The 23,065-nt window shown below is 30.9% G+C and overlaps 4 protein-coding genes across 49 annotated transcripts in view; 1 reads left to right on the forward strand and 3 right to left on the reverse strand.

Annotated features, from left to right (window-relative positions):
* Positions 1 to 87: 87 nt before the first annotated feature.
* On the reverse strand, positions 88 to 4,284 carry LOC138932273 (lipase 3-like). Its single transcript, XM_070293943.1, has 8 exons — positions 4,112 to 4,284; positions 3,515 to 3,716; positions 3,076 to 3,190; positions 1,514 to 1,760; positions 1,272 to 1,430; positions 871 to 955; positions 604 to 764; positions 88 to 295 (listed from the first exon to the last, which is right to left on the reverse strand). Exons 1-8 carry the CDS (start codon positions 4,277 to 4,279, stop codon positions 143 to 145), a joined length of 1,290 nt encoding a protein of 429 aa, XP_070150044.1. The 5' UTR covers positions 4,280 to 4,284; the 3' UTR covers positions 88 to 142.
* A 2,476-nt stretch (positions 4,285 to 6,760) lies between these two features.
* On the reverse strand, positions 6,761 to 14,178 carry LOC138932379 (formin-binding protein 4). Of its 3 annotated transcripts, none has more exons than XM_070294139.1 (14): positions 14,113 to 14,178; positions 13,807 to 13,989; positions 13,441 to 13,592; positions 13,276 to 13,384; positions 13,021 to 13,200; positions 12,776 to 12,941; positions 11,962 to 12,692; positions 11,419 to 11,828; positions 11,090 to 11,223; positions 9,023 to 9,165; positions 8,683 to 8,931; positions 8,171 to 8,502; positions 7,577 to 7,900; positions 6,761 to 7,174 (listed from the first exon to the last, which is right to left on the reverse strand). In XM_070294139.1, the coding sequence occupies exons 2-14, from the start codon at positions 13,880 to 13,882 to the stop codon at positions 7,082 to 7,084; spliced, it is 3,099 nt and encodes a 1,032-aa protein (XP_070150240.1). In that variant the 5' UTR covers positions 13,883 to 13,989; positions 14,113 to 14,178; the 3' UTR covers positions 6,761 to 7,081. The 3 variants fall into 3 exon arrangements, with proteins under 3 accessions (XP_070150240.1, XP_070150241.1, XP_070150243.1); XM_070294140.1 differs by lacking the exon at positions 14,113 to 14,178 and adding an exon at positions 14,080 to 14,098; XM_070294142.1 differs by having other exon boundaries at positions 7,577 to 7,897; positions 13,807 to 14,171.
* Positions 14,179 to 14,723: 545 nt separating this feature from the next.
* LOC138932413 (uncharacterized) lies at positions 14,724 to 17,876 on the forward strand. Of its 2 annotated transcripts, none has more exons than XM_070294256.1 (7): positions 14,724 to 15,143; positions 15,292 to 15,696; positions 15,957 to 16,176; positions 16,247 to 16,355; positions 16,444 to 16,565; positions 16,850 to 17,095; positions 17,169 to 17,876. In XM_070294256.1, the coding sequence occupies exons 1-7, from the start codon at positions 14,955 to 14,957 to the stop codon at positions 17,546 to 17,548; spliced, it is 1,671 nt and encodes a 556-aa protein (XP_070150357.1). In that variant the 5' UTR covers positions 14,724 to 14,954; the 3' UTR covers positions 17,549 to 17,876. The 2 variants fall into 2 exon arrangements, with proteins under 2 accessions (XP_070150357.1, XP_070150358.1); XM_070294257.1 differs by lacking the exon at positions 14,724 to 15,143 and having other exon boundaries at positions 15,375 to 15,383; positions 15,650 to 15,696; positions 17,169 to 17,873.
* A 208-nt stretch (positions 17,877 to 18,084) lies between these two features.
* The window catches only part of Bent (projectin protein bent), a 96,175-nt gene continuing 91,194 nt past the window's right edge, over positions 18,085 to 23,065 (reverse strand). For 42 of the 43 annotated variants that reach the window (XM_070294243.1, XM_070294242.1, XM_070294234.1 and 39 more), the window contains 9 exons: positions 22,589 to 22,960; positions 22,021 to 22,077; positions 21,332 to 21,510; positions 20,926 to 21,046; positions 20,689 to 20,831; positions 20,309 to 20,465; positions 19,766 to 20,083; positions 19,366 to 19,479; positions 18,085 to 19,246 (listed from right to left, as the gene is read on the reverse strand). In XM_070294243.1, the coding sequence (XP_070150344.1) occupies positions 19,044 to 19,246; positions 19,366 to 19,479; positions 19,766 to 20,083; positions 20,309 to 20,465; positions 20,689 to 20,831; positions 20,926 to 21,046; positions 21,332 to 21,510; positions 22,021 to 22,077; positions 22,589 to 22,960 (1,664 nt within the window). In that variant the 3' untranslated portion in view covers positions 18,085 to 19,043. The remainder of the gene's footprint in view (positions 19,247 to 19,365; positions 19,480 to 19,765; positions 20,084 to 20,308; positions 20,466 to 20,688; positions 20,832 to 20,925; positions 21,047 to 21,331; positions 21,511 to 22,020; positions 22,078 to 22,588; positions 22,961 to 23,065) is intronic. The other variant, XM_070294220.1, reaches the window with a different exon arrangement.

Below are 23,065 nucleotides of genomic sequence, written 5' to 3' on the forward strand. Positions count from 1 at the left end.
GAAATTGTTAACTAGAGTCAATAATTGAATCGAATTAATTCCAAGATATAAAATAGCTCCGCCAACGAGAAAGGTAAAAGACCCCGATTAAATTTCATGGATTAATTACAGAAATAGAAAGAACGAACGCTGGTACTTTATTTTATTTGAACTTCTCCATTAAACTTATTATCGGGTCATATACAAGTGGCTTCGCGTCGATGGCCCACATATAATCCAGATGGTTGAATTTTTTATCTTGCACTAGGAATAGACTATGAGGATTGCCCAACTCGCTATACAGTTTTTCCACATCCTGCGGGAGAATCATGATGTAAGTATAGAGAATGCGAACATTCGAGCAATTAAAATATTATGAATGATAGTTTATATAACTCGAGCATCTTAAATATTTTTAGGATATTTATTGTGTTAGAGAATATAATATACGAGAGTTTATATGAAATATATATATAAATGTATTATATATTAATATTTTGTGTGCCAGTTTTTCTCTGCTCATAAATACATCTATATTTCTCTTGTAAAAATAAATGTCTTGACAAATATTAAAAGACAGAATGCTCAAAACAATAAACCATTGCGTATAAAACAATTACAAACCTTGACGTTTGCTAACCAGTCATTTTTACTATAAAAGAATGAGACTGGTACTTTGATCTTTTTTACATCATATATTGGTGGAGTACGTGAATTGTATAATTTTTTATTCTGCAATAATCCGTTATCAAATTGTTGAAATTTTCCCGGCAAAATAAGTAAACCTAGCGATAAACGTGCTGTTATTATTATGTATTTTAAAAAATGTTATAGAGATTTGAAAATAATGTATATTTTGCTATCTGTGCTTATACAAGCGTGTATGCTTACCAGATTGTACGAGTTGTCCATAGTGAGTAATTTGCTTTGTGGATACACTAGCAGGAAGCTGTCCTAAGATTACCGGTAAAAGACTCTGTAAAAATGACGATAAATATATACAGTTAACGATATGAATAATATTATTAATCAATAATATTAAAAATAAATATTTCATTAAAAAATCAACAATACATTAAAAAACTTATACAATTTAATTTATTCTTAAAATCAATGTTACAAAAAAACAATATTATAGAGTATTATTTGATAACTAATAGTATACTAATTAGTATAGAGTACATCACTATGTGAGAAAAAAAAAAGAGAGAGAACCAGCATATTAGTTTGCGAATTCTTATCGTACTTGAAATTGCAAATTAATATTGATGTAAAAAAACTGTATCATATACCATATCGAGCTGATCAGGATTAAATCCAGCAATTAGGAACATTATATTCGAGCATATTGGTTGCGAGAGAGCTTTTTCCGCGCACATTATTTGTTGAATTTTTTTTATGAAGTCGTTGGTGGGGTTAAATTCGTGCATACCGATCAAAGACCACATCATCTGCAACGACGCGTTTAATCCGTAAGAAAGAAATATTGAACATTGATAATTGATTTTTTCATCTAAATCGAAATTGTATATACGTCGATGGTATTAGAGAACTGTGACATCAATTGCATGAAAGGACTTTCCATCCTGCCACAATAACCGATCGGGGCCATGGCAAACATCGCCTTAATCTTGTCCTGGTACTCGGGCACCTCCGTCGCCATCACGAAAAAACTTGTGGTACCTTGGCTGTGCCCCAAGTAAAATAGTTTTTCTTGACCGGTGGTCTCCAGGATGTAGTCTATTATTGCTGGGAGATCATATATACCAATTTCGTGCCAGCTGCAAGAGGAGTACGCATAAATTATTCCTTGATGTTCGCGTATTAATTATAAAAGTACATGCAATATCATTCGCGTATCATAAATAATTGTAGTAACACAATTTATAATGATAAGAAAAAAAAAAATATATATATATATATTATATATATTTTTCTTTTCAGTAAATTTTAATATACAAGAATATTCACGATTAAGAACTGTCGAGAAATTTTAAGAAAAAAAAAATTCTGGTTTGTTGAAATATTTTATATTCTGATAATACAAATATTTCATAAATATTTGATCAAGAAAAGATATTAAAGATCGAATAATATTATTATCGATAAAATTTATTGCATCCATAAATATTCCGTTATACTATGCGTATAGATTCTTATTAACTTTTATACATTTTTTTTCATTGTTTTATTGATGAAGCTGGAGATATTAATTTTGACATAATCCATTCATCGTGTGTCTTAAGCCGTAATCAGATGGAAGGAAAATGATCGATTGAAATTAAGCGATTAAATCATTTTTTTACAAGATAACACACAAATTACCAATAAGACAGTGTTTTTTATAGATATAGATATAGATTTCGAGATAAATTATCGACTTTCTATGTATTTGTTAATAAAACACGCGTGCATTTGTTATTTGTAACGAAATATTGATTACGTACTCATTAGCACTAACAATGAAGAGACTTTAAAATGAATCACAAAATAAAAAAATAGATATTACCAGCGTATAATAAACGCGGATAATAAAATAAATTGTATCACTTATTTCCTCTCTTGATTCTTACATCCAATCATTAACTGGAAAACTATCATTTGGGAGAAATTAATTTCATCATCGACCAAAGAATCTGTAGCAAAAAGGACGTCCGCGCAGTTTTAGGACACTCTAAAAAGGATCTTTGAAGTATCACGATTTACCGCGTTTTATTCATGATCATCTGAAATTTATCTAGAATTATTTAATATTATAATGTAATAATTACGATGAATATTTCTTACAATTATGTCACTGTGACGTTATCAGAGACTTGTATAATAAATCACAATTATTCGTTTAGATTTGGATTAACAAAATGAACAATAAACATCATTTGTCTCGTTTTTAAACTTGAACTTTCCTTATCTGACGCTAATACAGTAGGTAACATACGTGTAAAAATATTAATATTTTTTTCGTGTTGAAACTTTTACATTATCTCGCGTGCATCAATTTAGAATTTACCTTCAAATGTACCAATAATGTAATAGTTTCACATTTTTTTTCAACAGTGTTTGCTCTATTTACATATATTTACAATCAGTTCTCACCTGAAATCCCAATAATTTTTCTTATTGATAGACGAATTCGAATGTTCACGGGAATATAAGGTGCCACGCGCGTTACCAAGCCACACGTCATATCCCTCATCGGAAAGAATAAATCCTAAAACATCAAAGACATTAAAAATATATTGTAATAATAATGAAGACGGATTAGAATTGATGGAGCAAAAAGTTAATAAAAATTTTGTCAAGTCAATTTTTTAAAATTTATTTTGAAAAGAATATAAAAACGAATCCGCAGTCGGAATGCAAGAATTGTCTGCGATTAATCGAAGAGATTGAAATATTTTAACAGCATATTTTATAAATAATGTAATATTTAGATAATTATTTAAAATATGGAAATAAGTTTTGTCAACTTATGATTTGCGCACGATCAGAGAGTCTCAGATATTTTAATATTTTATAGAGTGTTCTTTTTTACCTAAACTTTTCTCGGGCTTGGCAAGGACCCAAATCGATGAACTTGCCAAAAGGCCATGCATCACAAATGCAACAGGTTTCTGCTTTTGTGAATCGCTGGAATTAGCTCGTCCTGTTATTCGATGTAATTCTAAAATATAACCATCAGAAGTAGTCACTGTATGCTGTTCGCCATTGTAACCGTACTTCTTTATCAGGTCCATCTGCACGATAAAATAATAGCTTTCTAATTCAAATCGTATAACTGACAGATTAGCAATAGGAGATGAGAGAATCGTTATCAGATCAAATGTTTTTGACATTAAACTGATCTTATTAATATACAAGTCCCGCTAATATGATCAATAAAATCTAAGTAAATAAAAAAGAAAAAATTTTAAATTTATATAGAGTCAATCGCGCAACATATTTCTTTTCTCATCAAATCGATGAAGAAAAAATAATAAAATATCAGTATTTTTATTAACGAGCAAAAAAGAGGAATTATACAGAGTCATTAGAAGTTTCAATTACTGTAAGTCACACATTTTTGCACAAAATTTTTTAAAAATTTATTTAATACAAATTTGTGACGGATGAAAAAATCGATAACACTCACGGTCGTAAGTTGCGCATCCTCAGGTCCGGATGTAATAGTGCCTAGATCTGGGAGTGCTGGTATCAGATCTAAGGGATCCAGCAGAATTTTCGGTATTTTTAATAAGCTATCGATTATTACCGCGTTCGTGGATGCCAGAAGCGCAAAAAGGAAAATCGGCAACAACATAGTTGTCTTTTGATGCGATCGTTATTACGAATAGATAGGATCCAAATGAATCGTCAAAGAATTTTCTTAAATCGAACGACATATATATATGTATGATCGCTTTTACTACAAATATTGTCGGAATCGATCTGCTGTTTTTGTACAATCTTATTGAACGTGCTTTGTATGCGTAATATTTGTGGATATTTAATTAAAGAAAGATATATTAAAAGTCACGGTATGGCATCAACGATATGTGTTGACAAAAAAAGATAATGTTTTAACCGTGCAAAAGTTTATTACATCTGTATAAATATGCCGCAATATATGTTACGGATATACTTTATATTGATTTTTGTCAAATTTTTTAAATATATTATGCAACTTTTATGCAATGCAATCTATTCGTAAAATTGTAACACTTTAATCAGCTACAATCTCTCGAACAAAAACACTTTCGCCGACATATTTGCATCTTTCATAAGATCGCTTACGACGTATCTACAGAAGCTAATGTGTTTTTTATTTAGATATTATACAAAGATATACATATCAAATAATCCCAATGAATATACTGTGATAAGACACACCTAAGTAAATATAAGATAAATATGTTATAAATGATAAGAGAGTGCACGAGATTGAACACGAGTGAGCAAGTTGTGACGCTAGTCAATAATCAAAGAACGAAAACGAACTCACGTGACAACGACTGTCTAAGTATTAAGATATTACTTCCAATATTATCTAGTTTCACGCCGTTATTTTAGATTTCTAATTGAAGAAATATGATTGACTTAAAAGTTTGCAATTGAATTTTCTTTTTTAAATAGTAAAAATTCTCATTACATTTTCAAAATACATCACTCAACTTCTTTCACGAATCACTCATTGTCAGTTATAGAGTGCTTATCTTTTAATAATAAAATTATGAGATATATTTATACTATGTTATCATAGCGACAGAAAAATTATTGGTGATGCAGGAATTGGCAAAACAGCTAATTTGATCTGGAAAAATCACATTTGCATTTGATCGCGTTCGATACCCGATATACGTATAAATACGTAATAAAAGGCTAGTGTATATTCTTGTATAATAATAAAAATAACTGTGTGTGTGTGTACAAAATATAGTGTAACAGCGAAAGTGATTGCGTTCGACACCCGATATATGTATATAATGGAATATATCTATATGTAATTATATATATTATTATATTTGATTATATACATGAATTTTTTTCTTACATTATGAATTATCAATAAAATAGAATTTCTTTGCAGATTTTCATCATGTACCTTCGTATTTAAGCTTCAAAATAGATATAGATCTCTGAAGCGTATAAGCCATTTTTCCCTCTTTTTCTCGAAAGCGAAAAAGACACCAGTTCTATATTTATAAATATTTATTAATGAAGCACTTTCCACACGTGTGCATCTGATATTCGCAATGAGAGGGATCATGTATTCATTAGCATATGAAGAGTTCTTAAAATGAATAACACCACGAAAAAAAGATATTTAATAAAAAAGATAATATAATTTGTAAACCTTTTTTTAAAACGTTATTAAAGAACTTGGTGATAATTTTATCTCGACGAAGGTGATTGAATGTATTATTTTTCTAATATGACACACACATATACGCACACTTATACACACAAATTTCGCATTAAAATTTAAACAATATGTATATATGTTTAGAGATAATTAAATCCTACCGCATTAATAAATCCAACCAAATTCGTTATTATTAAGAATATGATTTCGCAAATTTTTTCCACTCAAAAGAAATACAAGAGAATACAATTCAAAAGAATTAGAACAAGAATAGAGCGTAAAGAAAGCACCGATAATATTAGCGCAATTTATATATGTATCAAAGAATGTTCAAAATATCTCGAGATTTGTCACGTTATCCATGATCATCTAATCTTTTAGTTATCCACTAGAATTAAAGCTTGTGTAACAATTTCAAGAATGTTGTCAATGTTTCTAACTTTATCTTTAAAAGCATGTGTTATATATTTTATTATCTACTTTTAGATAAGAGATTACGCAGTAGCTGATATTTTTTAATCCTTCTAAACCTGTATTGAATGATCGTGATTTCTCGTCAACATGACAATGCCACACACATTGCAATTTTAATATTCAAAATTACACTTCCCACGACACGATACTTAGGTACGATTCGCTTAAATCGAAAGTATAAGGCTTAATGACTGTTATAATAAATTGTAATTAGATAACCAGGAAAAATATTGTCCATATATAAATATAGAAATAAGTATATATAATTATATGTATATATAAATATAAATATTTTCGCTCTTTCTCTCCGTTTATATATAGGAAAAATAATTTAAAAAATAATAAAAAATAATCAGAAAAATTATATTTGCATTGTTTTTTTTAAAAAAAGTAAAGTTTATATATGATTAGATTATACAATATTTTATATATAATGTATATTTAATTATAATTATATGTAGGTAATTTTTTGTCGAATATGTCTTGTAATTTAATTGCAAACTTGATGATTGATCGTAAAACAGATACATGATAATTACGCGAATTAAGTACTGCCTTTAAATCGATACAAGTGATATCGTTACACGATTCTTACAATTTCGTAAATACATGCATAATGTATTTCATACATAAAAAAGCTTAAAATATTTTAGATAAAAGAAGTATTTAACAACGCATATGTACATAATGTGAAATCTGCAATTATATATACTAATAATACAATCTATGTAGCATATTATTTCTTGTACGACAATTATAATTATTTTATATTTTGGTCTCTATTATTTATACAGCGTCCTCTAGATTCTTTTGTACTCTTTGCCACTTTGCCACCATAGTCGACATCTCCTTGTGCTTTTTGCTGATACCGATTCTCGCCTAGAATCATAAAATACATAAATACATACAATTTTCGATTAATCCACGCGCGCGCCCACACACATATTAATGTCGGTTTGTTAGCCATATTAATACAAGAAAATGTTATAACTCGAAAAATATTTAAAAAATTCTGAATTGAGAAAAAATAGAAAGTAACAGTAAAGAGATTTATTTCATTACATTAATAGAAAGTAACAGTAAAGAGATTTATTTCATTACAAACTAAAAGAGATAATTCCTAGTTCCAAATATTACTGTATTTAATTTAACGTAAAATAAAGAATTAAAACTTGTTAATTATAATTTAATAACTTTTGTATACTTCATACTGTTTTTATATCAAAAAAGAAAATAAAGTGTCGAAAGAAATAACAAGAACCGCGATATGTAAATAAAGACCTTTTTCTTTTTCCGTTCTTTTATCGTTGTATCACTCGACATCGTTTCCGATTCCGTTTCCGGTTTAGTTTCCTCGATTGGGACAGGAGCCTGTTCCGTTACAATGACAACGGGATCTTGTTGCTGCACTATTCGTTCCGTTTCCGTTTTCTCGATGCGCGCGATGTCGTTATAAAAGGAATCAAGAGCGGATCCCAGAGATTCCTTCGAGGCCTTAACTGGCGGTTTGGCGATGATTTTATTATTCGTGTAAATCGGCGTGTATCCCACCATAAACTGAATTGCATTCTGTCCGCCGTGCTTGTTCGCAACTGCAATCGTCTGCTAACAAATATAGATATGTAAATTACAATTTCCATAAAAAATGTATTCTAAATTCTAAAATACATCTATTTTGTGGAAACGTTAATTCTTTATATTTATTATACGTTCTTTATATGTACATGCGAGAGTGCTACCGCATTCCTTGATACTTCAATATCTTTTATATACTTTAATTAAGTATAATTGTGCATCAAAGAATAAATATATGTGGTATTCATTTATTAATTTCATTCATTACGGAATTTGTTGGTATAGCAGAAATGCACTTACATTATGCAAATGTTGATGAAAGGCTGGATAATGAACAAAAGGCTCTTGAAGCAGACCTGTTTGATGGTGACTTAGAATAGGTATTGTTGGATCCCCAATCGAAGGCGCGTAAATCGCATTACTTTGTGATGCTGTGTTATATATTATCCCTTTCAAGGTAGCCGTCTCATAGGACGTTTCCGGCAGGTCCACACCCGGTGGCAAAGGCTCCATGTTCGCGTGATTCGAAGGTATCGTAGTTTGAGGTGACATGGCCGCCTGTGGATGTGCGTAAGACAAGGATTCTAATGCAGGATTTACCATCTGCGCCGTATTTAGAGTTGTTATATTGTCTGTAAAAAAAATACAAGTTTTTTTTTACTAATATTTATAATAATTATGATTATAATAATTATCTTTATAATATAATATTATAAAGATATATTATATATTATATACACACACACAATCACTACTAATATAGCTATTTAATTTTCTACCAATTATATTATAATATTATAATAATCAATTACCTTTCTCCAAACGTTTTCTCTTCGCGTCCAAGGATGATTTATCGTCGAGTTTCTCCTTTTTCCTCTTGTCCTTCTTCAGGTCTTCCGCGAATATTCTTGGTGGCGGCGGTGGACTCGGATTAGATATTTGTGGTGGAGGTGGTGCTTCCAGATCCGTGGGACGTCTCTCCGTTACATTTTCGTTATTTGTCTTATTATCATCCACCTCCTCAGCTTGCTTCTCCTTCGTCCTTTTCGTTCCAGGTGATTCTAGTGTAAAAACAATAAAAAATTAGTTATATTGTAGATATAGCTTAATTTATAGTTTTTCTGTTGATGTCATATTGTAATGTCTATGTACCTGCCACTGTTAACTCTTCCGATTCTGGTGGCGGAGTTGTGCACAATTCCATCTCCTCAGTGCCACCGGCAATACCGGTGTCAGGATAAGTCCACTGTGATGTTCCAGTGGATGTATTGTGGTAGTAATATCTCTTGTGCGACCTGAAAAATCCCCCGACCAAAAGGGAGAACACATGAGACAACATTACTGACGTTTGCACCATATTTTCTGTTGTAATTTTCTATGTTACATTTAATGCACGCTTAAATAATGTTTCCGTGGCGAAACATTCGGTCGCGTCCGTCACCAGTTTCTTAAACGAAAGCAAAAATTAATAGAACATAATCTAGTAATCACTCCTACCTGCGATGTTGTGTCTCGTTTTTACTCGATGTAGGCCTTTCGTTACAGGAGAGATGGGAGATGTATAATTATGTAATTATCAGAATGTATTCTCTTTTGTGGGAAATATTAATGCGAGATTACAGCAAAGTGAAAGGAAAGAGAGGTATTTGTGACTGAAGTGCAGGGAAAATAATGATGAAAATATTATATATAAGTCCCAATATAATATCTGGTTTATTTGTGATTAATCCCAAGGATTACCAGATATTGATAAAATATAATGATAGATAGGATAATACTTACATTGTTAATCATCGTTCATGTCTCTATCAGAATAGATAAACGAACGAAATTATAATGCCAGATAAAATATTTCTCGCGTACACTTAGAAACATATGTTTATAAGAATAAAATATATTTTTTCTTTTTATATCTTCCACATTTTATTAAAAAATGAAATATATATCCAGCGCAGAGATAAATGTATAACCTAATAAAAATTTACAATATTTCTTCATTTCAATAAATAGTATAAAATTAATTTATATATATATATATATATAAATATAAAATTTTTAAAAATAATTTTTTTGACACTTTTTTGATAAGATGTAATTAAATTTTTTTGTTTTAAATCATAATATCACTGTAGAAACCGATGATCAAATAGTTTTGTTATAATTACTTTTATAGTCATTCTTCAAAGCTAATCCATCAAAGCTTTCTCTTTCTCTCTCTCTCTCTCTCTTTTGCTACATTTCATTTATATGTTATTATATTAAGCATAAATAATTAACTAAGGCCTGCTTCAACCAAAAAATTATTATTTCACTTTTCTCGTAGTATCTTCTTGTCTTCATTTGAATAAAATTTACTTCGACTTCACTTATCTCATAATTATAGCACAAATGTGTTTTTAATCCAGGTAACATTCTTGTTATTGAATTATCGCTTGCAGCAAATTACATTAAATAGACTGCAATATATCACTCAGCACGTATTAATTATCACATTGACAATATCACAAGATCAAAAACTTCTTAAGACTAAATAAGAGATAATCACTTGATTTAGCACTAGAAATATATTACACTTCAAGGGAGATCATAATTCTTACAGAACTCTGCACCTTCATTTAAACTAAGCTTTATGAAATAATAAAAGTGTATCAATTGCATTATATAATGTTCTAAAATTTTTTAAATATATCTGTGTACATTAAAATCACTATATGTAATTATTCTGTATAATCGCGATAATCAATTATTTATCACAAATATTATCAAATTAATAAGTTAATGATTTAAATATTAGTTTGATTTGATTTGTGGAAAGAGTTGTATCAAAGAAACAAATTTGAAAATATCATATTCGAGTATACATTAAGTCTTGAAATATTAGGAATTTATTTAATGCTCTACAAATTTTTGTAGATATAATGCTACTGAATACTTTTTTAGAATTAGTGTACCTACTCCTAGATTTGTTAATTAACTAATTTGCATTTATAAATTTGCTAAAAATGAATAAATATTTCCAATGATGGATGAAATAATGTAATAGTACATAGCAATATTGCATGTATGTATGGAGAAATAAATAAATATGTGTTTGTGTATCTTTTCATTGCATAAATTAATGATACACATATAAAGCCATTGAACATAAATGTCGTGTGTATGAAATACCTATATTTACATAGAAAATTAGTAGTGCAAATTGTGTATGGAATACCGTACCTATCCCATTGACATAGCCAACCAGCTGGTGCTGCATCTTGCTCTAATCTTTCCAATTCATGATTTGTATTAGACAGCCACTTTTGAAAGTAACTTTCTTCTAAGCTATTTGCCGCCCATGCAGTAGATAATGTCTGTAACAGAATAATTTATATTAATAAGTTTCATATTGATAATTGTGCCAAATTTATCTAAATAATAATGGTAGATTATATGATTAATTTTAATATTTAAACATTACTAATTACAAACACATTTTAGCTATATAATATAATAATATTCATATATATATATATATATATATATAAAATCGTGAAAAAAATATTCACTTGTAGTTGAATTTGCATTGTTTGAACAGCGGAGACGCTCTCTCTTCCTTCGGAAAGAAATTTTAATTTCTCTGTTATAATCTGCGACAAGTCATTCATCTCTTTCTTATCATTATCTTTTTCTTCAACTGTGTTGGGTGCTGTTTTATCTTCTACAAGTACTTCCGAATCACATGATTCATCTTTAGAATCGAGCTTTTCTTCGGTCTTAACACTAACACATTGTTCTGCCTCCTCATGTGTTTCATTGCATTCTTCTTGACTTTCTGTGCATGATTGATTATGAATTCCCGCATCGTCGTTTTCGGTATTACGTGAAATAGTTTCATTGCTTGCGAGATCACTATTATTATCATTTTGAATTGTAGTGTCATGATAAACGTTATTTTGTTTAACTTTCGTTGATGGAACTAAAATTATAAAAGAAATTATTTAATTAACATAAAGATATTATTTCTATATTGCAAAAATTTGTCATATAATTTAAATTAATGCAAAGCTTTTTATTATATTGTGATGTAATAAAAAGATGAAAATAATTACCATCAAATGCTATTCGTTTCTTCCTTTGGAAAGCTTTGCCACATGTCTGGATATCTTCAAAAAATATATTCGTCTTAGATTTATCTTCGTCCAACTTCGATTCTTTTTCCTGCGTTTTTTCATCATCTTTCTTCATTTCTTGACTATCTCCATTGTTGTCATTACACTGATCACTAGTTTGTATATTGCTAGAATTTTTTGCAGAAACACCATAAATTCTTGATGAATTTATCACATCTACATATTCCTCATCTTGCACAATCGGAAACAGAGGTTTAATCTCCTGCTTAGGTTTAACTTCTTCTTCTCCATCTGAATCATCTCCATAACCAGGTACTAAGGACACTTTAAAATCCAACTTCGGAATTACGTTTTGTGTATTAACATCTTTTCTATTCTTGTTTCCTATGAAAAACTGTTTTTCTCCTTGAACTATACTATTCTTACTACTAGATTCAGCTATTTTACATTTCTCGGATTGTTCGAATTGATTCGTACAATTTGATATGTTAGTCGAGTCAGATTTATACAAATGAGACAAATTTTTGATAGGAGACTGCATTTTCATTGGATGGAAGGCAGGTCCGATTTCACCGGCTTTTAGATATGATACAGAACTTGAATTTCCTGATTCAGATAAAGTTATCGACGTCTTTTTCTCGTCTGAGGAATTATTTTCATCCTCCGAATCGCTTCCATCGCTACCAAAAGATGTTATCATCTCTATCCGTCTAAATAAAAAAGAGAAATATATTTTTTATCAAAAAAATATAATTTTAGTTTAAATATTAATAGTTTTATTCATTTGCCATACCCATCATCAGAATCATCATCCTTCGCAGGAGACTCGTTCTTAATTTCTGATTTGCTTTCCGCATTACATTTTTTAGAAGATTCATTATGCATAAATCTGTTGCGATTTCTTGCTACCACTTCTTGTGGTATCATGCCCTCCGGTATATTAGCTTGTGACTGTCGATCTGTAATAATTGTTCATCTCAATGTTTTCTATTATTAAACACTAAACGTAAAATCTATAGTTTAAAGAATGGCAATTACATGCGATGGATGAAAAATCTACCCAATGAGGTCCCTGGATTGAATGTTTAACTCCAGATCCCATCTCAGATTGCTTTTTTATTAAACGTAACTCCTCTGGCATGTCCCATGTTACCTCATTAGTCTCAATGTGCCAATAATAAGGATAACCAGTAGAATCGTCGTAGCATTCTTGCCACACTAGTAAGTATACATAGTTCTAAACATTTTAAATATTTTTAATTTTTTTCTGTTATTTCTATTTAAAATTCTTACGTGTTTGCAGATTCGTATGATGCACAGACTGCGAAGCTGGCTTAGTTGCTAAGCTTGGATCATTAACAGTGTTTGGAATAGGTTGTTCTGGGACAATAAGTTGAATTTCCTACAAGAAATATGAATTAAATTTCTGTAATACAGAGCATATCATCAATTAAATACCTTAAAAAAATCGTTGACTTGATCGTCTAATTTTTGTGTATCTTTCTTGGGATCTTCTGTGTCACTATCAGAATTGTACTGGCACAAATTGGCCAATGGATTGCTAGCCTCATTTTGTATAGGTTGTATGTTATTCACTGGCTTGCACCTATCTGTATATAATTTATAATAATGTAATCAAGAGCAAGATAACACATATGTATTAAATTTCTTTCAATATATATATATATATATATATATATATATATATATATATATATATGAATTTTTGTAAAATAACGAATAATGAAAATAAAGGAATAAATAACAGTGAGAGAGAACAGATTAGCACATCTAATAATTTAAAATGTAGATTGATATATTTACTTTGCGTGTGGTCGACATGATAATTGCCTTGAGATCTATTGAGTGTCAAGACCGGCCTCCTCTGACGTCTCTTCATAATAAAAGAATAGCAGAGCTATTCCCTAAATTCAGAAAATCTTGAAATCAATTCGCAGAGCGGAACGTGCTCTTCGTCAACTTCGATCTTTGCTCGCACATACGTTTCTACATAAAAGAATACACGTGCGCATGTCATTTACGTGAATTAATTAAACAATTATGTATTTTCATATCGTGACGAAGTAATTATCATACGAGACTTTTAAGTTTGTTGAATCGTAATCTAACCAAAAATATCCTATCCATTTGTTTAACTCCGATAACACATTTTCACTGTATGAAATTGGCGTTCTTCGAAATTCATCTTAATGATGCAGTGTTGCCAACACTTGCATCTCTAAAAACTGCCCTAAAATTTTTGGCATTTTCGAATGGATGGGTTTTAACCCAACCCAGATCAATTAATCACTATTTTACTATGAATTCAAATCTTTTATTGATAGAGACAATGCAATGATGTCATTAATCGCAGAGCGCGAATAATCTAAAAACTAAAAAGAGCAAAATTTGAAATTAAATTAAAAAAGCAATCACATATCTGCTTAAATAATATTGTTGATTTTTTAATGCTAAATAACATAATTAAGTATCTGATAAAAATATAGAGAGAGATAAAATATTATTTATGTAATTGAAACTTTTATCAAAATATATATATGTCTTTAAAAATATTTATTAATGATTCTATGTACACACTTGTAGAGTATTAAACTTTTTTTTTAAATTAAAAAAAAATAATTAATAAAACAATATTGTTTGATTGTGGATTTTGCCCTGTGATTTTATCGCGCAATAGAGCAACGCTGTAAGCGTACAATAGCAACTATATAGCTACTGCCGTAATTTTCCAATCCCAACTCCCAACTCCCAACCCAAGTCCGGCCCACGTGGTGTATTCTGCAAGCGCAAATAAAGATACTGAGATCTGAAATATTATTTTAACACGCAGAAAAGGGCATACAGAATCCGTGACGATTCTATTGTACATATTAGTCGTCAATATTAATGTATGATGCATTTTTGGATGCATATTTCATTGTGTCGATAATGCGCGATATTTGTTATTAACAATGATAGATCAAGATAGTCAAACCGAGGACACCGTGACGCTGCTTCTCGAAAAGGAGCGATTTAAGATTGATAAAAATAAACTGATCCATAAGAGCCGATACTTTGCCGCACTTCTCTCTACAGCTTATACAGATCATCGTTTGTCGGAACATATTATTAACTATGAGATTCCCTCAATTTCCTTTCAGGTTAGTTAACTACAATTTTTAGCCGCGTTTGAAAAAAGAACAAAATTTGTTAAATTTGATGTGATTATAATGTCTGTGGCGTTATATTAATATAATAAATTACTTCATTGTACAATTGAAATGAAAGACAATGACTTCGATTTTACAGGATTTTATAAATTGGATTAACAATGATGAACGTGATGTTATGAGAAAAATATTTAATAAACATAATCTTGGACGTCTTTTGATATTATTGGAGTTAAGTGTTCTGTTCATAGTAGATGACTTAATAGAAAATATAACATTTATACTCGAGAAATATTATTTGTTACCGGTAGATGTAATTGATATTTGGTTGCTGGCACAGGAATTAGGCCTTAGTTTATTACAAGATCTTTGTTTGGCTGTTTGCTTAGATCGTTTTACTGAACTGCCATTAAATTTGATCTATAAATTATCAAGGCAAAATTTTTTGAAGTTAATTGGAAATATTAATCTAAGAGTTGCAAAAATATATAATGCAGAATCTTATTTGCCACAAATTGCGCAAGAATGGATGAAAATTAATAAGGTGAATATTATCTGTATATGTAACAACAATTTTAAAATTAGAACAATGTAATTTTTTGAGGGAGTAAATGGAAAAAGATCTAAATTTTATTTTTTCTTCGAAAGCGTAAAACAAGATTGATTTAGAATTTCAAGATATTGATCTTTGATATCTATTTTGTTTTCTTGGCATGTACATATATCATTATATTTTATTATATGTATACATAACATATTATAATTCAATGTATAATAGATTTAAAGTTTTAATTTTTATAAAAGGATACAATTCCATTGGATATTTTAACAAAGACTGGACCAATAGTTTATCCAAGTATTATATCCTGTGATAATTCTGATTCTTCTGATGTTAATAATGAATTTTATCTTCATTGTTGGAATGATGATAAGTTCATTGAACTTGCTACATTTAAATATCCCAAAGATATTATCAATAACAATACGAATAGTAGAATAATAGGAATGCAGATTACTGCCAGAGGTAATGCAATTTCTGTGATCTTGTTCTTTTTTTTTTGTATTTACTTATTGTTTTACACGCGATCTCTTAGGACATAATTTATATCTTAGCGGCGGAGAATTTGGTATCGGTTCAGGAAGGTTCAATATGAACATATGGCGTTACTCTCTGATATCTAAGAAATGGTTTTTTGAGACAACGTAAGTATTTTAATAAGTAGATAAGATAATAGAAATTAATCATATAAAGTAGCATTCTCTGCAAATCCAAGTCCTGTTAATATTTTAGTATGCCACGTGCGAGAAGACATATGGTTGCTGCATTTGTGTGGAATACATTATTGCTTGCAGGTGGTGTAGGACATTATCGACGAAAACTGGGATCTCTTGATATCTATAATGTCCACAAAGGTAATTTTAATTAGGTAGCATAGAAAATCATTATAATGCAAATACTTCTTTTAATGTGATATGTAATGCTCAATGCATAAATATCCCCAAAATGTTCCCAAATTGTATAAATTTCAACCAAGTTTCAGAGATATAAACTATATCGTAGGAGTATTCTTATTACATCATTGTTTGCATGATTTATTCTTGCTCGAAATTAATATCGAAAGCATATACTATTTATTTTGTTTTATTACTACTTACTTATATTACTTTTTGTTCTCTTTTTTATTAACAATTCACAGGCATATGGATTAAGGGTCCGACCATGCCCGTGGAATTCGTCACTCCCCCTGATTATTTTGTTATTGAAAACAAATTAATCTTATATTTTAATCAGTCTAAGCTAAGATCATTACCTTTGATATATGTATATAATATCGAATGGAATTCATGGTACACAGTATCAATAAAATGTCAACACCAACATATATGTGAACTACGTGTGACTACGCCAATAATGAAGTTTAATGCTGCTTCATGTTACATTGGTGAATATTACAGTTTATACATGATATGGATGTGTAAATAAGCTTAAAATTCACTCGTTGCTATATTTTACAGATGTTAACAAGCCAGACAGAATCAATTTAAAAACTATTGTAGCGATATGCAACAATTTAGAACATAATTACAAACAATTTGATGAAATAACTGCTGACCTTTGCGAAACTAATGATCACAATGAATATAATATGTACTTTTGCTTTACACTGTTACAAAATGATTTATACCAGAACAATATGCTAATATGTACAAAAGATTTGCGTTTTGCACTAATATGTTTGGCGGAAAGAGAACATTTACAGTGGCATAGTATACCTATACAGAATCCAAACAAGTTCCGTTCTCTTACTTCGGACTCACGTTCAGACTTTTTTCATTTGATGGATCCAGCTAATTTACGTGTTAAGTCGGCGGCGAAATTAGATTATACAACTTGACATATATAATTCTTTGTGAGTTAAACGCTTGATGATTGAACAGAGAAATATGAATAGATATAAAGATCCAAGTTAAATCCAAGAAAAATGCAGCGAAAAAATTGCAGAAATATTACAGATTAAAAGATTTTTACAATTTCTATGTATTCTTTGAAAAAATTAACATGGCTTTATTTTTATCTATAGCAATGTCCTCTACTTTCACGAATTGTCATATTGTTAAAAAACATTGTAAATATATTGCATAACATTTGTTGTGTCAGAAATGATATTTTTATAAATTTTGTATAGAGTATGAATGAACATTTTTTATTGACTTTTATATGAATTTTTATATTACAGTTTTTATCAACACTAATTGTTTTGTCTATTACTAAATTATATATCGAAAAAATACATCGTATCTCTTTTTCTCATTGACACCCAACAATTACACAAATGTAATTACTAATTTGAGGAAGATTGTGAAATTTTAATAGGACTTACATTTATAATCTATATTAGTGATGATACAACGGTGTAATAACAAGATCTCATTTTAAATCACATGTTTTATTTTATCGTAATTTTTTTTTCTGAGACGGAAAGCAGTCTTCAAACAAGTATAACACGACCATTAACATGGAATAAGAAGGCACATCGCGATAGTATATCACGTAAAAATAAATACTTGCCGTTCTTGCGATGCCACGAGGAATTCCTGATGAGATTAATAATAATGTTGGCGGTTCTTCGAGGATGCTGGCTGTCTCGTCGGGAAAACCTCGTTTTGAATATCGTGTCGAATATCCTACAAATTTTCGATTCTATTTCATTTTTTTTCGATTGTGCCGCGATGTACCCGTTAAGTATTAAGTATATACCAAGTCGTGTGATACAGCAAAGCCGAATATTTTAGCGTAATAAGTTGCGTGTGTTATCCGTAATGCGAAGATGCGGGAACGCGGAAATTATTCGGATGCTCGTCTTGTAAAAATAAACCGCGTCCCAATGATTCGAGCGATTCACACTTGCGACATTTTATGACAAAACACACAGAAAGAGAATACAGCGTTCCAAAATAATTTACATACAGAATATACGCGCGCACGAAAGAGAGAGAGAGAATAATATGAATCTTCCGGTTCTCCTTTTCTCTTTTTTTTTGTACAGAGACGTCGTAGACTTAAAAGCGGTCGTCGCGACGAGCCGTTTCAGTTTTCTTCATTCGTGTATTCTCTCGTTAAGCAAAAATTGAAAGGCCAGTGAAAAGCCAATGAAAAGGATTAACCGGAGATGATTCGATGTCTATGAATCGAATGCATGCGAAAACGGAGAAGATATATTCTTTTTGGAGAAAACATATTCGGGTAGATTAGATGCTTCTTAAAAAAAAAAAAAAAAAAAAATTGCGCTCTTATATTTGTGAATCGATCTGTTTCCTCCGCAAAGAATATACTGGAGTAAATACTCTCCGATTCACGGCTTGCGATGAACAATCATCCCGGTATTAAGATCACAGCTCGCCGGGGTTGACGACATTAAGGGCGAACGCCGAATTCGTTTCACCCTTTTGTCCGATCGCACGTGCTGAATATTGACCGACATCGTTGGCCGTGCAGGTCTTGATGCCGAATTCGAAGGACGTGTTGCCATCCGAGCTGAAGTGGTATCTGCTGCTGGTCTCGGGGATTGCCTTGCCGTCCTTCAGCCAGGTTACTGGAAAATTCGCATTCATTAGTATTTAATTGCTACGCTAAAAGAGAGAGTAATTGATATCGATACGATATACTTAAACTCCATAAAACGATTGCGTAAATTGTCGGAAACAGTTTTACCTTTCAAAGGCGCGGTATCAGTCTTGCACGTGAAAGTCACTGACTCGCCTTCGCTCACTGTTGCAGACTGCGGGAATGTCGCGAACGCTGGGCTCTTCGGCTCTTCATTTTGAGCTGAAAATGCACGCGACAGGGAATTAAATTTCTAACATTCCCTTAGGAAATTGATTCGACGATCAATCATTTTCTATCGAGTTCTTTTTTGTAGCTTTTCTATGAAAGCTTTATCTTAGGCAGTTACTTATTAATAGTCATAATTTCAAACTTAATTTCTTCGAGTGTGGTTTTTTTAAATATAAAATTATTTTTTTTTATTAATTGATAATTTTCAGTGGATAAAAATTGGACAAAAATTAAGATCGCTTATTTTCGCATACTTGCATACCTGATAACAACTTACCGAGTACGTTTAACGTGCACGACGAGTAGCTCTCTCCTGCATCATTGAAAGCTTCGCACGTGTAAGTGCCGGAGTCCTCGGGGAATATTTCGGCGATGACTAGCTTGTAGATATTAGCCTCGTTAGTATATTGGAAGTCCTTGCTAGGCTTGATCTCTTTATTGTTGTGCAGCCACACCACATCGAACTTCTTGGCACCAATTATTCGGCAGCTGAGTGTCACCGCTTCCCCATCCTTCACGTACTTGCTCGTCAGATGGTCCACGATTTTCGGCGATTTGTCGTCGCTCGTCTTCTTTCCAGCTGCATGTTCCCCGGCTGTAAAAGGGCAAAGTGTAACATAAGTTTCATATCGTACCTCTTCCGCTTGAATTTGAAGATGGAAAAGCATTTGTTCTCATAAATCTATCTTCCGATTAAATAAAATAAGATAAAATAAAAGGAAATAAAAACATATGTGCAAAATTTAAGCACAAATTAAATCTAAGTATCAAGCTTTAAATCATTTTGAATTAATATTGACAAAGTTTTGGATATTTTTACCTTTTATGGTCAATTTGCAAGATGTTGTATCGCTACCGATGCTGTTGGTCGCAAGGCACGTGTATTCGCCTTCATCCTCAGGGAATACTTCGTTGATTGTAAGAACAGCCACTCCATTCTTGTATTTGAGATCGATGATCTCCGACGAACTTAGCAGCTATAAGAGAATCGCGTAAATAAATGTGATCGTTAATAAGAATTAATTTTTTTATTTACGAGATTTCTTTATAGATAATTATTAACATTTTTATATCGATCATTACGATTAATTCGCATAATTCTGTGTCCGTAAATTTATTTTATAATATTTTACTGGCAAGTAATATATGGTAAGATTTTATTTTAATTATCGCGAGAGTTGGTTTCGACCTTATGTCTACCTTGCCGTCTTTACTCCAAGTGATTTGTGGTTCCGGATCGCCCTCAACTTTGACTTTGAGCTCCAGTTGTTCGCCATCGTTGACCGTGAGGTTTTTAAGCTTCTGGGTAAACTGCGGCGATCTCATCGAGTCATCCGAGGGTACTTTAACATTCATATGACAATAAAATTAAGAATACACTAAATATTCATTAAAATTATTCATTAAAATAATGACATGATAAAACGATATGCTTACGGATGAGTTCTTTTGTCGAACTTCTAGATCGAGATGGACTGCCGGTGGTGTCGAGCTTCGAGCCATATGTTTTCACGCTTCGTTTGTCAGAAGATTCGTTAATTTTGAGACTGGAGCTATCCTGTAATTATATATAAAAATCGATAATACTTTTAAATAATAATTTTATTTTGTATTGTAAAATATATATATTTTAAATATTATTCATACACACAGTTTTACATTATTTACGTATATTATAATAAATGTATAGCTTTTGTCTAAGATTTTACATAATAGGATTTTTGTGGTATGATAACAGGCAAAGAATATATAAAATATTCGTTTTATATAATTATAAAGATAAAATACTTTATATAATTTATAAAGATTTATTATATATATATTTTTTTTTCTTTTTCTGTACCTTATACGAAGAGGAAGTCGTGGAATTGTGTTTGCCATAGGAAGAGGTGGAGCTGTAATTATGCGATGAGCTTGATTGAACTTGGGTGGTGGAACTGTAACCGCTGTAACCGCTAGATTTGTGGACTGTCACGATCGGCGGTGGTGCTGGTTTTAGTGGTTGTTCAATAAACCTTCGATCTTAAATTAAAATTATTCGTTATTAAATATAATGTGTTTGCGTATAAATTCGTAATAGCAAAATATGAATTATGAGACTTGCGTTTCACTGCAAATAAAAAACAATAGATTATAAAAGTGAAAAATTAACTATAAAATAAACGAGAAAATTAATTCAACATAAAATACGTATATACAGATTAAGGGAAGTAAACTAGTTATATGATAATTCAAGGAATGAAAAATGTTATTTTTTAAGTATATCTAGAATATAAAAATAAAATTCGGTTTTTTTAGTAGCTCTGAATAATGTAAAATAAAATTGTCTGTTAGGTAAATAATTTGCATATTGTAGAGCTAGCATGATGACTACGTGATGGCATGTGTGTATGTGCAATATTTATGATTTGTAATGGAAAAAGCTTGACAATGTACATATAAAATAAGGTAATCTATCAGTTAATGAAGCATTGCTAATGACGGTGGAAAAGGTTGCACACACAAACGGGGTAAGCTCTGAAACAGCTCTACCTCCGGAATGTAGGAAATCGTGCGCTAATTTTACTTGCTCCTCCGTTTCTCCAGTGCCTACAACACAAACGCTCAATAAAGTATATCAGCAAACTCTTTAGATTATATCAAGAGTATTATCGATCTTATCACTGATAATGAGATTGGAGGATTCAAAGAACAGCGATGAACCTCCCAAATTGTACAAAATCTATTTTAAATATAAAATTTTTTGTGCCAAAAGTGTTTTAACACCAGCCCTCACCTTCGCTTTTAAATTTTCAATCGAAGAATTGATTACAGCAATCATGTGTTTCACTTTTGAGAAAACTTATTTTAACGTGAGACGATTAAATTTAGATTAATTTATATATATATATATATATATATATATATATATATATATATATATATATATATAGATTGAAATCGATTGGATTTCTTGCGGTTTTAAGAAAAAGTCTTAATTTATTTATACAGAAAGTAAGTGAGACTATTGCATTCAATGCTAAAATTATGTACAAAATATTTTTTAATTCTAATATTTTAATTGTTTTATTCAATATTTAATAACTTATTTATCTCGTACCTTCTACGATGACCACACAACTGGTCTCGTCCTTGCCGTGCTTGTTGCTAGCCACGCAGCGATATTTGCCGCTGTCCTCCGGCTTGCAGTCAATGATCTCCATCGTGACGACCCCGTCGGCGTTGCTCATAGGATAGTTATACTTGGATAGCTCTTCTCTATCCTTGTACCATTTCACAGTGGGCGGTGGGTTACCGCTCAGGCAGCAGAGTAGCTTGCATGTCTGCCTGATCTGGATGACACGTGGTCGTAGCAGGAAGGTAAAGCTCGGCGCCGACTCGATCATCTCCAGCCACACATTGTAGCCGAGCGGTTCTCGTCTGCGTACCGGATGCAGCTCGGGCCTGTACTTTGGAATTTCTCTCGGCAGTGCTGAAAGGGTGAAAAAACAGAAATTTTGATAGGAATACTTCGTTTTTTATTATATATAAATTAAATATATAAATAAATAAATAAATTCAAAAAATTAGTACTCAA

This window comes from Polyergus mexicanus, unplaced genomic scaffold (genome assembly GCF_030449975.1).
Source record: "Polyergus mexicanus isolate NDT 795.1 unplaced genomic scaffold, iyPolMexi1.0 SCAF_4, whole genome shotgun sequence".
In the NCBI taxonomy this organism is placed as follows: Eukaryota; Metazoa; Arthropoda; class Insecta; order Hymenoptera; family Formicidae; genus Polyergus; species Polyergus mexicanus.